The sequence below is a fragment of the Fringilla coelebs genome (genome assembly GCF_963513975.1).
Source record: "Fringilla coelebs genome assembly, chromosome: 14".
Classification (NCBI taxonomy): Eukaryota; Metazoa; Chordata; class Aves; order Passeriformes; family Fringillidae; genus Fringilla; species Fringilla coelebs.
The window spans coordinates 817,671-833,548 of NC_140040.1; the positions used below are offsets into that span (position 1 = coordinate 817,671).

Consider the following 15,878-nt stretch of genomic DNA (forward strand, 5'->3'; position numbering starts at 1 on the left):
CGTGTTTTCGTGGACTTTTACGGCTGCGGTAGCGGGATTGCTGCCGTGCCCCGAGGCTCCGGGGCCTTTCCCGGGCCGGGCGGCAAGGACAGCACCGGCGCACTGAGGGCGAGGATCAAACCGGGTGTGGACACTCTGCCCCCGGGCCAGCTCGGCCCCGAGAGGGGCGGCAGGGCCGGGAGGGCGAGCTGCGGCATTGCTGCCTCTCGGAGAGGGCACCGAGATCCCGGGGCCGGGAAAGGCCAAGGCGGCCCGCATCGGCCGCGGGACGGAGAGCCCCGGAGGGCTCGGGACACTGAGGGCAGGCACGGCGGAAATGAGGAGGGAAAGATGGGAAAGGGGAGGTAAAAAGGAAAGGGGGGAAAGGAAAGAAAGTGGAGAAAGGGGGGGGCGGAATAAAGAGAAAAGGGGGAAAAGGCAGAGAAAAGGGGAAAAACGAAGGGTGAAAAGGGAGGGCCCCGCGCTGAGGGCCGCCCCCTCCCCGCCCTTTCCCCGCCTCGGGGCGGAGCAACGCCGCAGCCCAAGATGGCGGCGGCACCCTCCCAAGATGGCGGCGGCGCCGTGCCACTATGGCGGCGTTACCTCCTCAGGATGGCGACCGCCGCGTCCCGCCGTGGCCAATCCCCTCCGAAGATGGCGAGCGCACCTTCCCAAGATGGCCGCGGCCCCGCCCCGGCCGGCGGCGGCCCCGCCCCGCGCGCTGCACGCCGGGGCTCGGGGCGGGCTGAGGGCGCGGGGCCGGTCGGGCCTGCTGCGGGCGCGGGCGGTCGGAGCGAGCGCGGCCGGGCCGGGCCGGGCGGGCGCCATGCCGGAGCTGGCCGTGGACAGGGTGGTCGTGCACCCGCTGGTGCTGCTCAGTGTCGTCGATCACTTCAACAGGTGCGGCCGGGCGGGAGTGGCGCCGCGGCGCTGAGTCACGGCCGGGCCGGGAGCGGGGCCGGGCCGGGAGCGGGGCCCTGGAGGAGCCCGGGGCCGGGAAGGGACCCGGCGGAGCGGGAGGGTCCCGGGGCCGGGAGGGGAGCCGGTCCCTCCGGCGCCCCGAGTGGTTGGGGCCTAATCCCGCTCCCTGCCGCCGATGCCGAGCTGTTTCAGAGCCAAAAAGAAAGCCCGGGATCCCAGGAGGCGGCCGAGCCCGCAGTGGGTGACACTGGGTCGGTCGCTGCCCGCTGTTCGCAGCCGGTGTCGGGGTCGCGTCCCCCGTGAGTGGCATCGGCCCGTCCCTGGGGACAGGCTTTGGTTCCGAGGGCAGCGGAACGCCCTTTTGTGGCTGTAAACACGAGCCGTGATAGCACAGTCATAACCCCCCTCTTCCATCCCCGCTGTGTCACCTCCGACACGGGCTGGGGGTCCCTTCTCCCTCTCCCCTGTTTGTGGCAGGGACTGACAGTCGTTTTTCCTTTTAGAATAGGAAAAGTGGGAAATCAGAAGCGAGTGGTTGGAGTGCTGCTGGGCTCCTGGCAGAAGAAGATCCTGGATGTGTCCAACAGTTTTGCAGGTGAGTTCGGGTGTTCTGCCCTTCTCCAGAGCCACTGAATGATTTAGTGGATGGATTGTGTTGGGGGTTTTGAAGAAACCCTTGATCCATCCATGTACAAATCACTTCATACCCAACAACAAATGCAAACTGTTGTCAACACCCCTAAGTAAACCTCACTCTCCTTTAGCAGCCAAAAATACCCAGATCCAGAACATTTCAATAAACATTTTGATTCAGTAAGTTGGATTCTTAAACGCTGTGTTTTGTTTTACTCCCAGTACCCTTTGATGAGGATGACAAGGATGATACCGTGTGGTTCCTGGACCATGACTATCTGGAGAACATGTATGGAATGTTTAAGAAGGTCAATGGTGAGTTGAGATCTTCTGACAGTCAGGGATACGCTCCCAAAAACTTTGAGGGCTGTGGAAAAGGGAATTCCTATTAATCACAGAATCCTTAAGGTTGGGAAATACCTATAAGATCATCAAGTCCAACCATCAGCCCAGCACCATGTTCTCCACTAACCCTGTCCCAAATCCACGTGGTTCTGAACACTTAGGGATGGGACCTGCATCTCGAGATGTCAGATGTGCAGGCTATCAGACCCTGAGAGCCACACAATTAACAGAAGCTGCTAATTACCAGGAGAAAAGCTGTGGGTCAGTAATGGTGATGAGTGAGTGCAGTCACTGCTCAAGCCATGGCCTTGTAATGCACTTCCCTCTCCTCCCCACGGATCAGACTCTCACCTTCCATCAGCCCACCCAGTCTGCCCAGGTCTCTCTGCTGGGGCCTCCCCTGGTTCTGATTCCAAATCCTTTCTGCTTTTGCTCAGCCAGAGAAAGAATCGTGGGGTGGTACCACACGGGCCCGAAGCTGCACAAGAACGACATCGCCATCAACGAACTGATGAAGAGATACTGCCCCAACTCTGTAAGTGGGGCCACCTCTGGCCTGTGGGGTTGTTCTTGTCTCTCTTTCCCTAAAAGGGACATCTGGGAAACCTTGTCTGCCGCCTTTTTTGCTGGTGACACAGCTGTAAAGTCATTGAGGAACTGGGATCAGGAGTTTTTCGAATCATTGCCTCAGTGCCTGAGGTTACACCTCTGAGCAGCCTTGTGCTGGTGCTGAGGAGGGAAGAGCAGGCTTGGGTATTTTTTTCCTACTCCATGACAAAATCCAGTTTCCTGCACGTTTTCTTTCTCCCCAAGGTGCTGGTGATCATTGATGTGAAGCCAAAGGACCTGGGGCTGCCCACAGAAGCCTACATCTCCGTGGAGGAGGTCCATGATGTGAGTGTTCACTCTGTGAAGTGTCACAGTCATGGCTGGGAGCTCTTGGAGGCTGTCACTCGTGGGTGTCACTGGCTGCAGGTGCTCCCAGGTGTGCCCAGTCACTGTGGGCCTGCCCTCAGCAGCTCACTCCTCACAGAGCCCCACGCAGACAAACAACACCCAGCAGTGAGTCACTCTAATTGTGGCATTTAAATTAATTCTGGATGTATATAAAATACTGGATCTTTTTGCCTTTCTGAGGCCTTTGCTGCAGAGCAGGAGCTGCTCTCACAAAATGCAACGAGGTTGGATCAGGGAAGAGAGAAATAACTGTGATATTTCGATTTTCCATTGCTCCCCTCCTGGGCACAGATCAGCAAAATGCAGAAATGGGAAGTTAGCCAGTGCAGGAGAGATTGCTGGGGCAGTCAGTGACACTGATTAAATCAAGGACATCCCAGCTAGAGCCGTTCCTCTCAGATCCCTTGTGGCCTGTGTAGGGCTGCTTTTCTGGTTTCCTCAGTGCAATCCCTTGTCCCCTGGCTAAAATCCCCCATTTGTGTGTCCCTTTAGGATGGCACCCCGACCTCCAAGACCTTTGAGCACGTGACGAGCGAGATTGGTGCTGAGGAGGCCGAGGAAGTGGGTGTGGAGCACCTGCTGAGGTGAGGGGACAGCTGTCCCGGGCCCTGCCACGCTCCCAGCAGCATTCCCGCTGCCCCTGCCCCAGGAGCACGTCCAGCACGTGGCACAAATCCTGGGAGCCTGGCTGCCATCAGCCCTCAGCCCTGCTCACACGGCTGGAAAGGGCCCAAGGGCTGAGGTTCTAATCCCCACTCTCTCTGGGTTTCAGGGACATCAAGGACACCACGGTGGGCACCCTGTCCCAGCGGATCACAAACCAGGTCCATGGCTTGAAGGGACTGAACTCCAAGCTTCTGGACATCAGGAGCTACCTAGAGAAAGTAGCCCTGGGCAAACTCCCCATCAACCACCAGATCATCTACCACCTCCAGGACGTCTTCAACCTGCTCCCAGACGTGAACCTGCAGGAGTTTGTCAAGGCCTTCTACCTGAAGACCAACGACCAGATGGTGGTGGTGTACCTGGCCTCGCTCATCCGCTCCGTTGTGGCCCTGCACAACCTCATCAACAACAAGATTGCCAACAGGGATGCCGAGAAGAAGGAAGGACAGGAAAAAGAAGAAAGTAAAAAGGAGAGGAAAGATGAGAAGGAGAAGGACAAGGAGAAGAGTGATGGCAAGAAAGAGGAGAAAAAGGAGAAGAAGTAAAAGGTGTAGCTTTTTTATTTGTAAATTAAAAATCTTGTAAACTAAATCCCTGGTGCTGCGGTCTTCTATGATGTGCTCAGCACTCTCCTCCTCCTCACCCAGGCAGGCTTAGGGGGAGCCATGTGGACGCTTTTGATTTGATTATGCTGTCATACAGCATTTCTCCTTCCCCCAGTGTGTCTTTGGGGGTGTTGAGGCCTCAGCTCATGCACACTCTGCTCTCATTGAGCATATTCCCATGTTCCAGGGCTAATCCTTTGCCATCAGGCAATTTTGTGCACCCCAGCCATCCCTGTGTTTATCTGGCTCTGTGCCCTTTGGGGTGTGGCATAGCTGGGATGTTGTCCCTGCTGTCACACCTCTGTGCCTCCCTGGGGACAGCGCTGGTGGCCCTGTTACCCCTGGCCCGGATCAAGCGGCTCTAGGGGCTGCAGGAGGCTGTGAGCCTGGGGAGGCACTGGAGCCATCACTGCTAACATAGAGCAGGCAGGGACAAAATCCATGGGATTTGTGATCCCAGTGCTGAGCTCCAGATGGCATTATGGCCCTGGGAGACACACAGTGACCCAGTATAGGTGCAGACCTGGGACACAGACCCAGGAGACACAGAGGGACCCAGGACACAGGAGGAGCCAGCACACAGGCACACCTCGGCAGCTGCTTTGTCGTTTATTGCACACGAAGCCGCGCGGGGCAGGCGGGGCCGTGCGGAACCCGCCGGTTCCCGGCCCGGAGCTGTTGCAGGGTCCCGTCTCCACAGGCCCCCGGACACACGGACACAGACACGCCGGGTCTGTCGCCCGCACACACGGGGAGGGACAGAAGTGACAGCCAGGTGCTCTTGCCCTCCTCACTGCAGAGGGAACACGGGAGTGTGGCCAGAACCCAGGATCCGAGCGAAGGCTGGCAGGGCCCCGGCAGTGCCCAGAGCCCCCGGGGCTGCTGTGGAGCACCAGCTCCGAGCAGAAACCACATCATTTGAATACAACCGCCCAGGGGCCACGGGCTGCACATCAGGACACGCCAGGGGCACGCTCCACCAGGCTCTGGCTCCAGTGGCTGTGGATCTGGCCTGGCAAGGGGCAGTCCAGGTGCTCAGATGGTGCATTAGAGCCCCTCAGAAGCATCATCTTGGGGGTCCCTGTCACCATTACTGAATGCTGGGTGCAAGATGGGGCCCAGAAGTCAATCTGAGAGCCATTTTACCCCTCACCTGCCACCACCAAAATGCCATGAAAAGGCAGAAAACACATGGGGAAAGAAGAGCATCTACCAAACACGTAACTGTGTCTGTGGAAGGGGCTGGGGAGCCCTGGTGCCCCCTGTGTCGCCCCCCAGCCCCTCTGCGCCAGCCTTCGCAAGCCAAGCCCTTGTGTCCTCCTCTCCTTCACGCCTCAGATTTCCTTAGGGAGGGAAACACAGCCCTGTTCCCCCAGGGCCATGTCAGTGCAGAGCTCGCCCAGGAGCAGAAGCCCCAGTGTCCATAGGGGCCCCTGCACGTGCCGGGGAGGGCTGGGCCCTGGGCACCGGCCGGCAGCGCTCCGGGAACGCCCCACAGCTCCATCACTCCTGTCCAAACCCTTCTGTCTCCTCAATGGCGTAAAGCAGCTTCTCCTTCAGCTGTTCATAGCTCTTGTAGGGAGGGAGATCCAGGCGGTTGAAGCTGGGGAGAGAGCGGAGGCTGGGCCAGGCCAGGAGCAGCAGTCCCATCCCATGGGATGGAGCCCCGTGCAGCCCCAGAGTCCCCCCTGTCCCTGCATGCTCCGGCCAGGCCGACGGGCAATCACTTACCACGTGTGACTCCGTGGCAGCCACGTCTCTTTGCCAACTTTATCGATGCAGAATTTCTGGGGCCCGTTGCTTCCTGTTAATGAATAGCACAGTAAAGCTCTTCACACGACCAGGAGCTGAAAAAGAAACCCCTCCCACACACACTGAGATCCACCATCCTGGCCCTACAATCCCAGGGGTCACACAGGGCATAAATCTATGGCAGCAATCCCTGCCTGTTTGCAGAGAAGATGTTCAATAAACAAAGGAGAAAAAAACAGCAGCAAGGAGGGGCAAGAGCAGCACCTCTGAGCACGATGGCTCCATAGCAAGTGCTAAAACTCATTGATCTGTAAACCCTCAGGATTGTGCGAGTCCACCCAAGAGTTTCAAAGGACCCGGCACAGCAAGTCTGAGTCACTGAGGTGGCTTTTTAACACAGTGGGAATGCTGGAGAGATTCCAGGGGGTGGAAAAAGCTAATATGCCAGCAAGAACAACTGAGTGGGTTAAGCAAGCTGGTTAGCTTAACATGAATGCCAGGAAAGTCAGGGAAAGGCTGGTATAGGCCCCAAAAAGCAGTAAATTAAAGGAGGAGTGGAACCACACTGTGGTTTTCTAAAAAAGAGGCTTTGTTGCACAAAAATAAAAATTGAATCAGAAACACAATCTCATTCAGACTGAGATCACAAACCAGCCCAACAAAGTTCACCCTGGTGGGACCCCTTGGTCACGGCCAAAGAACGTGTGCGGAAATGGCACAAGACCAGAGCACTGTGCTCAGACCTCACAGCTGCTTTCCTGCTCACGTGCTGCCATGAGCTCTGTGTGGGGACAGGGACAGGAAGGTGCCACCCCCCAGGACACACCAATGAGCTCAGCAAAGCCCCCGACGGGCAGGCGGCAGGTCCCCGTCACGAACTGCAGCAGCCGGATCCTCTTCTCGTTGTCCATCTCCTTAACCACCTGCAGCAAGAACGCAGCAGCTGAGTGGGATCCTGGTCCCATCCTGCAGGATGGCTCCTGCCAGGGCACCCCCCGCCCTCAGCTGGGCTCAGACTGACCTGCCAGAACCACTGGATCTGTTTGCTGTTCTTGGTGTAGTGCCTGTAGATGGTATTTTTCTGCCAGTCGTTCATGTCGATCTCCTGCATCCCGCACAGCATCAGCTGGGGACAGGGGACACTCAGCAGGGGACAGACGGGGCCCTGCACCTGTGCTCTGAGCACCAACCCCTCTGGTGCCAGCCTTCACCTGGCCCAGGTGCCAGCAGTGAGGTGTCTGGCACAAATTCCTCCCATCCAACAGGATGTTCTCTTGACAATGGACCCAACGAGCCATCCCCCAGACCCAGAGTGGTCATCAGCTGACGGGCACAGAGCATGAGCAGAGTCACCACGTGGCACTTCCCATCCACACCCCCCCCAGGTGCCAGCTCACCTCCAACTCCTTCTCGTCGAAGTAGCGCAGCCACTCAAGCGGCACCACCTCGTTGAAGCCGTCCAGGAACGCCTTGGTCTGCTCCTCCACGCCCCGTGTGAACCTCCAGTCCGTCAGCAGCCTGGGGAGGCAGACGGGGTCGGCACAGAGCCAGCACCGCTGGCCTGGCCCGGGGAAACCCCAGGATCCCTCCCACCAGCAGGGAGGGCCCGGGGAGTGTGGGGAATGGGAGATGGGCTCCCTCAAAGAACCAGGGCTCCCCTCAATTCCCACTGCTGGGTTTCTGTCTCTGCCCCCAAACCCATGGGCAGCATTCAGCCCAGAGAGCGGCCTTAGGAGCTCCAGGGGTGCAAACCACATCCCCTGGCTGGAGCTGAGCTGGCCCTGGCAGCCCCCAAGCAGGCAGGGGAAACAGCCATGGGATGGGAAAGCAGCCTCAGCCTCTCTCCCCTCTCCTTTTTCCTGAAAGTACTGGCAACTGCCCAGCCCTCAGCAATCCAGACCGCAGCAGAGCTCGGCCAGCCGCGCCAGCCCAGGCTTGTCACAGGCCACGTAGGCCAGGGAAGCAGCCACGTCCCAAGCCCCACGGTCCCACCCCTGCAGCCGCTGGGGGCGGGTGCCTGACAGGACCCTTGGGACAGCCACTCACATGATGTACTCCTCCTTGTTCTCCTCTGTCACACGGATGCTCTCACCACCCTCCTTCAGCTCATGGGTGGTCACCTTGCCCAGGATCTCCATGTCCTGGATGAAGTACAGCTCCAGGCCACATTCCTCCAAGCTGTTCTCCCTGGGGGGGACACCGGGATGTGACTCCTGATGGAGGCACCCAGCAGCAGTGAGGGGCTCTGGGGAGAGCTCTGCAGGAGGGAGTGCAGGGCGCTCACTTGGTCCAGACGATGGAGTTGTAGAACTCAGGGTCGATGGACTCCAGGTCCTTCAGTGTCGGGCGCTTGTTCAGCATCCGTTTGTAGAAGGGCAGCGTGAAGCCGGTATCGATGAACTTGCCGTGGTACAGAGCCTGAGGCAGGGAGGGGACACCAGGTCACAGGGAGCCCTGGGATGCAGCCCTGGGGCAAGACAATACCCCACCCTGGGGCAGCCACGGGGCAGAAGGGACTCATTCAGCGGTTCCTGAGCTACGGCACTCGCTCCTGGCTGGCACGCATGGAGGGGAAGGGTGGGCTGCCCCAACAGCACTTCCCAGGCCGGGTGGGCTGCAGCCCCTCTCCCTCCCCGCAGCAAATTCCACTGCATCTCCCTCTCCCCTCACAGCTCTATTAAGAGCACTTGTTTAAACAGAGCTGTGCTGTGGCTTCCCTGAATCCCTGGCTTCCAGGAGCCCCGAGGCAAAGGCAGCCAAAAATAATGCAGACGCTTGTCTAGAACGGCCCAGCGGTGAGTAATAGTCTGGGGTTTTATTGGTATCCTGCGAGGCGGGGCAGGGCAGGGCAGGACAGCGGGGCCGGGGCCGCCTCCGCGCACACCCCGCGGGGCTGCAGGCCAGGGACCCTTCCCGGGCTCGGGGAGCCCCAACAGCCCCCCTGCCAGCCCGGGGCACATTGGCCTTGAGCAATCCCACACAAACGGGAGGAGCTGCTCTGGAGCTTGGGCAGCTGGAAAATCTCACACTGCTGGGACTAAAAATAGTCCCTGGAGCTGCAGACCCGACAGCACCTGGGGTGACAGCCAAAGACCTGGAGCCATCCATCCCCGCCACAACTCCTGGGAAACCAGGTCTCCCCTGGCCCCACAGCCAGTCCGTGGACTCAAAATGCATCACCCCACAGCACCCCTTGAAGGCCCATCTCCCACTGACCCCCACACGGGCAAGAAGGGGCTCAGGGAGGGCAGCAGTGCCGAGCCCAGCACAGCCGTGTCACACGGAGCTGCCCCTCACCCTGCTGACCACCCTGCCCCCTGCTCCACAGGGGGACACAAATGCCCCGGTGCCACCCCCCGGCTCTCACCATGGCGATGAAGCGGCCGATGAAGCGGAAGTAGGTGAGGTGGTCGGGGTTGATGGAGGAGGCAGGGTTGATCTGCAGGCAGTAGTTGTTCTTGCCCGCGTACTCGAAGAGGCAGTACATGGGGTTGAGCACCTCATGGGACAGGAGGAAGAACCACTCCCTGGAAGGAGACAAGGGGAACACGGTGACAAGCAGCTCAGGGAGGGGACAGTGCGTGTCCCTGCACCAAGTGGGTGCCCACCTTTGGCAGGTGCTGGGCACTGGTGTGACTGGGCAAGGCCGTTCCCCTCCCCAGGGAGCTATGGGGGGTTTGTGAAGTGTTTCTGGAGATGCCAGCTTGCTGCTCTGCTCAGAGCATTGGGATTCTTGCCAAGTGCCACACACAGTCCCAGCTGCCCTGTCCCACACACACACACACACACACACACACCCCCCGAGTGCACCCAGTCCCTTCGCACATGCCGCCCTGCGAGCCCCACACCAAGGTCGGGACAGCACCATCCTGGCTTTGCAGGCAGACAGGAATCCTCAGACGTGGAGCCAGCCCCGGCATCCTGTCCGTGGTTCTACCCTGTGGTAGAACAGCATGACGTAACCTACCATAGGGTAAAACCACTGGCAGGACACGGAGAGAGGTGGAGCAGGAGCAGGAGCAGGAGCCGGGGTAGCAGCCCCACAAAGGGCAGCAGGCGAGCGTGGGGCGGCAGCAGGCAGGGACACGCCAACCCAGCTCCAAGGAGACGTCCCAGGTGACCCAGAGGAGGCTCACAGGGACACAGGACCCTCTCCAGCCAAGCTGCAGCCCATGCCCTGTGGTAACATCATCCCAGGGCAGCAGCAGTGCTGCAGCAACCACATCACACCCTGTGTCTGCCCTGGCACACACTGTCTGGGAACACCAGGGCCTGTTTGCTGCAGGGAGACAGGGCCACTCAGCCCATTGCCCCCACAACTGGGGGCAGCAGGGGAGCCCCAGCTGGGTCCCCTGTGCTCTCACTGCCAGGGACACCCTGATGCTTTCAGGGTGTTCCACCACTCCTAAAAGCCAGTTGCCCATTTGAATGCCCCTGGACTCCTCTGCTCAAGGGCTGGGGGCCCTGAGTGCAGCTGCCTTATGCATGCACTGCCCACAGGACACAGGGCACAGGCAGGGCATGGCCCTGTGGCTCGGCAGGCCACGCTCACCTGGCGATGCCACCATAGTCCAGGCCCTCCTCCCCTCGCATGATGATGTACAGCCGGCGCCGCAGGTCGTACGGCTTCATGTTCATGATCTGGGGACGAGGAGGGCAGTGTCACCACGGCCAGGGCCAGCTCCACTCTGCAGGACAGCTCCACTCCTGCCCGGCTCTGTGGCCCCAGCACCTCCCTACCTGCTGGAAGGAGTCCTCGAAGAGCGTCTGCCGAGACACGCTGATCTTCACGTGGCTGGGCAACGCGTTAGACTGCAGGCAGGGCAAAGGAAAGGCACAGGGCTGTGTGAGGCTGACACGGTTCTCCTCAGCCACACCTGCCCACAGGGCTCAGGGCACCCACACAGCTGCGCACAGCCGCTCTACTCACGTGGCAGAGGAAGCGGAACTGGTGGTACTTCCAGCGAAAGCTCCGGTCGTACGCGCCCGGGGAGCCGCCGTGCTTGCTCCTGCCAAAGCAGCAGCGCCTCGGTCACACCCCGTGCCTGCCCTGAGCGGCCCCCGTCAGGAGCCAGGGGGGATGAGGGTCACTGGGGCGCAGCTCTCCTCGGTCAGAGCCCACGCGAGCCCCAGACGTGCTGCTCGGGGCTTACCCAGACTCGAAGCCCGGGCGCGGGTCCTTGAAGGTGGTGGTGCGGGTGTTGTGGTCCACGAAGTACCGCACGCTCTCGTTCGTGTACTTCATCTCCCAGCCCGGCGGCAGCGGCGGCTCCTGGATCATCCTGATGGCAAGGAAGGGCTCACCAGACAGGCCCTTCAGTCAGGCCCCCACTCCACTACAGCTCTACGCCAGGCAAAGGGAAAGATTCACGGCATGGGACTGGGGAGTGACTGTCCACACCTCGGGAGAGGAGTCCTGCCCGGGCAGCACTCTGGCCACGGCCACGGCACTGTCAGAGCTTCCCCCTCCATCTGTGGGACACATGGCCTCAGTGCAGGCCAGGTCCCTGGAGAACTGCACCTTCCCAAACCTTGCTTCCCCCACGGCTGCCTACCCCTGCGTGCGAGGGTCCTCCCACTGCGTGGTCCTGGTGTTGTGGTTCACGTAATACACTCGCCCATTGTCCTGTCTCTTCTCTAGGAGAAAAGGGAGAGAAAGCGTCAGCTAGAGTCCTGGGAACAGCCCTCCCCTTCCCAGCTCACAGGAAATTTGTCAGCTCCCCCATTCCACCTCCCTGGCTCGTTTGGAAAAGGCAGGATAAGCCCCACATTCCTTCCGTGTGCCCGAGCTGCCTCAGCCCGGCAGTGCCGGCGTGCAGGAGGTGCCAGGGCAGAGGCCAGTGCTGCCACTGTGCTGCCAGGCCAGGACAGGGGCTGTGCTCAGCCACACGCCCTCGCGCCACACACACAGCCCCTTCCTGGCACACGCAGCACTGTCCCTCCACATGGATCCACAGGTGCTTTCCCAAACTCCCTGCATGGCCTTGCTCCAGTGCACATGTGTGGGAACACACACACCCTCCTTGTGAGCACACAGGCACAAAACAGCTCCAGCACACACCCAGGCTCCCCTGCACACACCCCCTGCCTCCCTGGCACTCTGTGTGCCCCGCACCTCCTCCTCCTCCTCCATGTGCTGCGTCACTCCCCCATGCTCAGCCCTGCACCATGCAGGCAGGGACACCTTGTCACCTGCCTGTCACCCTTCTGGCTGGTCCCAGCCCCTTGCTCCATCTCACGCCAGGACTGTAGGCAGCAGCCCCCAAATGATGGCCAGGACTGCATCTGCCCCAGGGATCCTATCCATCCTGGGAGCCCCCACCCCATGGTGCTGTGCCTGCCCAGCTGGCTCTGGGGATGAGTCCCTTCTCCTTGCTGATGGAGAGGGGACACCCAGCAAGGGCTCCACCACCACCCCCATCAAGACACTGCCCCTGCAGACTGCCTGAGCAGCCTTGGCCCCTCTGTCCTGCTCCAAACTCACACAATTTTAACCCTTCTCCTGCTCTCCCTGGCAGAGCACAGCCCAGCTGCACCCAAAAGCATCCCAGCCTGCTCTCTCCAGGGATGTTCTCACCATGGAGGGGTTCTCTCTGTCCTGAGGGTGTCACAGGGACTTTTCAAAATGTCCCAGCACACAATGCTTGGGCCATCTGGGGACGACCAGCTCTGCTCCTGCCAGCTCCTAGCCCTGCTCCAGACCCAGGCAGAGCATCCCAGGAGGCAGCACAGCAGCGGGATGGATCCCTGCTCGCCAGAGGTGGGGTTCAGGGACAAGCAAGGACTTCCACCCCCGAGCTGGGGATCTTCCCCAATCCAAAGAACAATCACAAGCACTTCTGCATTCAGCAGCTAAGAGAGGCTGGAAACTCCTCCAGGAAAAGGGGAAGGCACGGGGGGAAAAGCTGAATTTCACATAAGAGATCGTGCTAGTCACAGGCAGAGTCAGTCCCACGTGCAGCCAAGCACAGGAGTGCTGGCTCCATGGCCACCCTTCACCCTTCCCAGTAACGCCAGGCATGGGAGTGAGGGAGCTCCTGACATCCCGCGGGATGGGCAGGTCCTGCTGCGGGTGACAGGAGTGTCCCCTGGGGGCCATGCAGGGCCAGGTGAGGCAGCGCAGTACTTACCCCAGCCGGGAGGAAGGGGCCCCAGGGGATCATTGTCGGACGGAGCTCCGGAGGACTAGAGAGAGCAAAAACACGGAATAAACCCTAGAGCTGGGATGGCTGGAGAAGCAGAGCACAGAGGTGAGCCAGCCAGCCCCGCTTCTACTTGCCTTTCCTTGGCCCACAGCTCCCAGGGAACTAAAAAAAACTTGCACGCTCAAAGAGGGGTTAAAAAAAGAAACAAAAAAAGCAAAAGCAAATAAATAAATAAATAAATAAATAAATAAAAAAGCCCAGAAGCTCAGCCTAAGCAGAGGCTGGGGCAGCCAAGGGGTAGCGGGGCAGGGGCTGTGCCGGCCGAGGGCAGCGGGACGGCCCGGAGGGCTCCGGACGTGCGCGGCTGCTCGGCTGCGCCGGCGTCCCCTGCACATACACCTCCAGCCTCCTCCAAGAACCACACACAAGAGGGGAAAAAATATCGCAGGCCTTTCCAATGAAATCATTCCCACAAGCGCTGTCCACGCCCCGCGCTTCCTGGCGGGACGGCGGCCCCCTCCTCCGCGGGCCGGGCCGGTGCGGGATGCGCTGCCCCGAGCCGCGCACAAAGCGCCTTTCTGCGGGCACCGGCCGCCGTCCTGCCCCGGGCTGCAAACCCCGCCCCGGCCCCGCCGGGCTCCCGGCGCATGGAGGGTCCCCGCGGTGCGGGGCAGAGGGGCCTGCAAGTGCTTTTAATGGTTAAACGAGAAACGCATCGTCAACCAAAAGGTAAAAACCCATCTGCTGGAGGGGGGCTGTGTCCCAGCTTCCCGCGCCGGGATGGATCAGAGTCACCTGGGCACAAGGAATGCCACCCGCAGCTAGACCCGGCCCCCCTGCCTGAAACCCTCGGGGTACCAGGGTCCCCCACTCCCAGAAAGGCACCAAAACCTGGGTGGGTACAGCTCGTGGCAGCCAGCACCCCGAGGATGGCCTGGCACAGTCCGTACCCCTCTGAGCTCTGTCTCTTGTACCCACCCCCTGTGCCAGGACTGGCGTGGCCAGCACAGCTCAGACCTGGGGCAGTGTCCACTCCCTCCCCGCCAGGACAGGCTGCCCACACAGGCACCTGAGTCCTGTCCAGGCACCTCAGAACAGTAAATGAAAGCTACCAGGGCAGAGCTCCAGGCAGCTCCTGCTGCTCCCCACAGCCCCTGGGAACAACCTGCCCCCATGCCAGACACCCTTTGTGCAAAGGATGTGGCACTGAGGCATCTGCTGGGAGAGCGGTCCCAGGCTTTACCCCAGCCCCCCTAACTGTGCCTTTCCCAGGCTCTGCCCCACTGCTCATCACCTTCCTGCCATCCCCTCCAGCAAGGGCAGAGAGAGGCAGGAGCAAGTCAAGCAGAAAGCCCCTGTAGGGCAGGAGGCAGAGCAGGAGCCATCACTCTTGGCAGCAGAGCTCGAAACAAAAAGTACAATCATTTCATCAGGCTAAATTTGGAGCCCGAGTCCCTCCCTCGGCAGAGCGCGGCCAGGGCGAGTCGCAGGGCCTGGAGCAGCTCCAAGGCTGGCGCTGGCAGGGAGGAGGGACGGCCTGGAGCCCAGCTGGGCACGGTGGGAGCCCCTCCCAGGGGAGCCCCTGGTGAAGGCAGGGCCAGCACAGCACTGGGGGTCCAGCTCTGCCTGTGAGGCTTGGAAGGGTTGGAGAGACATCCAGGGAGGGACAGGCAGGGGGACTGAGGAGGGGGCTGAGCTGCTCCCGCAGCCCCGGGAGTGGCCCCGGTTTTGTCCCACACAGACAGCACTTTGCACCACACCCTCTCCCAGAGAGCAGCTGAGCTCCTGGATGGAGCCCACTCCAGTCCCAGCTGGGACTCCTGACTTTCTCTGAGATGAAAGTCAATGAGAAGTTGGTCCCTGTACACCGTCCACCTTCCCCCCACAGCTGTTCACCTGCCTCTGGCACGAGTGCAGGCTCACCCTGCGTGGGACCAGATCCAGCCTGGCCCTGTCCCAGGCACTGCTCTCCCTGCAGCCCACAGACACCAGCACTGCTGGGTCCACATCCATGGCAAAGGTATGGCCAGGACAGGTGTGGTCCCTGCCCAAGAAAAGAATGGTTGAGACCATTCGCTGAGCAAGGAAATGCAAATACTCAGCCCAAACCAGGTAGGGGGGAAAGCAGCAAAGGACGCAGGAGCATGCTGGCAAGTCCAGCTCGTTCCCTGCACTCTCTGGTCCCTGGCTCCTGCAGCCCTCTCCACTTGTACCCCAGGCCTGCAGCTCCAGGACCCAGCCATGCTGTCCTCAGCCCAACAGAGACCTGGGGAGGGACAAGCTCAGGCCCCAGAGACTCCTGTCCTGCTACACACCAGGCTCCCACGGCTCCCTCAGCTCCAACAGCAGGTTCTGGAGCCCCACAGGTCAGCAGCAAGGCCTGTCTGATGGGAGCCACAGGAGAATGTGTGGCCGGTCATACTGGCAGCGGAGAAACCTTGGGGACAGGCTGCTGAGGACACCTCCCACCACCCTTCAGGGCCATGCAAGCTGGTTTATAAAAAGCAGCAAGTCACTCCCCCAAGGCCTCTGCAGGCACTCAGAGCCTGTGAGCTCCCATCCAGGCACTGCTGTGAGCTCACACAGACCCCACACTGCCCAGCAAGCGCCTTCCCCGCCCCATGGCTCCCAGGCAGCCCCGGTGAGACCAGAGGGAGAGGCAGGTGAGACCCTGGCTCTCACCTGGTACAGGAACCTCTGGCTGAAGTGCTGCATGGCCCCTTGCAGCTGGTTGCGCTGCGACTGCCACTGCTCGTAGTTCCTGACGTACTCGGCCGTGGGGCGCTGCCACGTGGTGGTCCGGGTGTTGTGGTCCACGTAGTAGTACCTGCCTCGAGGGTCCACGCGTTTCTCCCACCTGGAAGCACCCAAGGAA

General features: G+C 60.7%; 2 protein-coding genes across 4 annotated transcripts in view; one reads left to right on the forward strand and one right to left on the reverse strand.

The window, feature by feature from the left end:
- Positions 1 to 692: 692 nt before the first annotated feature.
- On the forward strand, positions 693 to 4,086 carry PSMD7 (proteasome 26S subunit, non-ATPase 7). Its single transcript, XM_084215081.1, has 7 exons — positions 693 to 879; positions 1,404 to 1,495; positions 1,756 to 1,848; positions 2,316 to 2,413; positions 2,692 to 2,772; positions 3,328 to 3,419; positions 3,608 to 4,086. Exons 1-7 carry the CDS (start codon positions 806 to 808, stop codon positions 4,044 to 4,046), a joined length of 969 nt encoding a protein of 322 aa, XP_084071207.1. The 5' UTR covers positions 693 to 805; the 3' UTR covers positions 4,047 to 4,086.
- Positions 4,087 to 4,601: 515 nt separating this feature from the next.
- The window catches only part of WWP2 (WW domain containing E3 ubiquitin protein ligase 2), a 30,889-nt gene continuing 19,612 nt past the window's right edge, over positions 4,602 to 15,878 (reverse strand). For 2 of the 3 annotated variants that reach the window (XM_084215125.1, XM_084215126.1), the window contains 15 exons: positions 15,686 to 15,860; positions 12,989 to 13,043; positions 11,414 to 11,495; positions 11,012 to 11,140; positions 10,789 to 10,867; positions 10,599 to 10,670; positions 10,411 to 10,499; positions 9,226 to 9,385; positions 8,143 to 8,276; positions 7,905 to 8,045; positions 7,256 to 7,376; positions 6,880 to 6,984; positions 6,685 to 6,781; positions 5,838 to 5,910; positions 4,604 to 5,709 (listed from right to left, as the gene is read on the reverse strand). In XM_084215125.1, the coding sequence (XP_084071251.1) occupies positions 5,610 to 5,709; positions 5,838 to 5,910; positions 6,685 to 6,781; positions 6,880 to 6,984; positions 7,256 to 7,376; positions 7,905 to 8,045; positions 8,143 to 8,276; positions 9,226 to 9,385; positions 10,411 to 10,499; positions 10,599 to 10,670; positions 10,789 to 10,867; positions 11,012 to 11,140; positions 11,414 to 11,495; positions 12,989 to 13,043; positions 15,686 to 15,860 (1,612 nt within the window). In that variant the 3' untranslated portion in view covers positions 4,604 to 5,609. Of the gene's footprint in view, positions 5,710 to 5,837; positions 5,911 to 6,684; positions 6,782 to 6,879; positions 6,985 to 7,255; positions 7,377 to 7,904; positions 8,046 to 8,142; positions 8,277 to 9,225; positions 9,386 to 10,410; positions 10,500 to 10,598; positions 10,671 to 10,788; positions 10,868 to 11,011; positions 11,141 to 11,259; positions 11,384 to 11,413; positions 11,496 to 12,988; positions 13,044 to 15,685; positions 15,861 to 15,878 lie in introns of those variants that run through there. The other variant, XM_084215127.1, reaches the window with a different exon arrangement.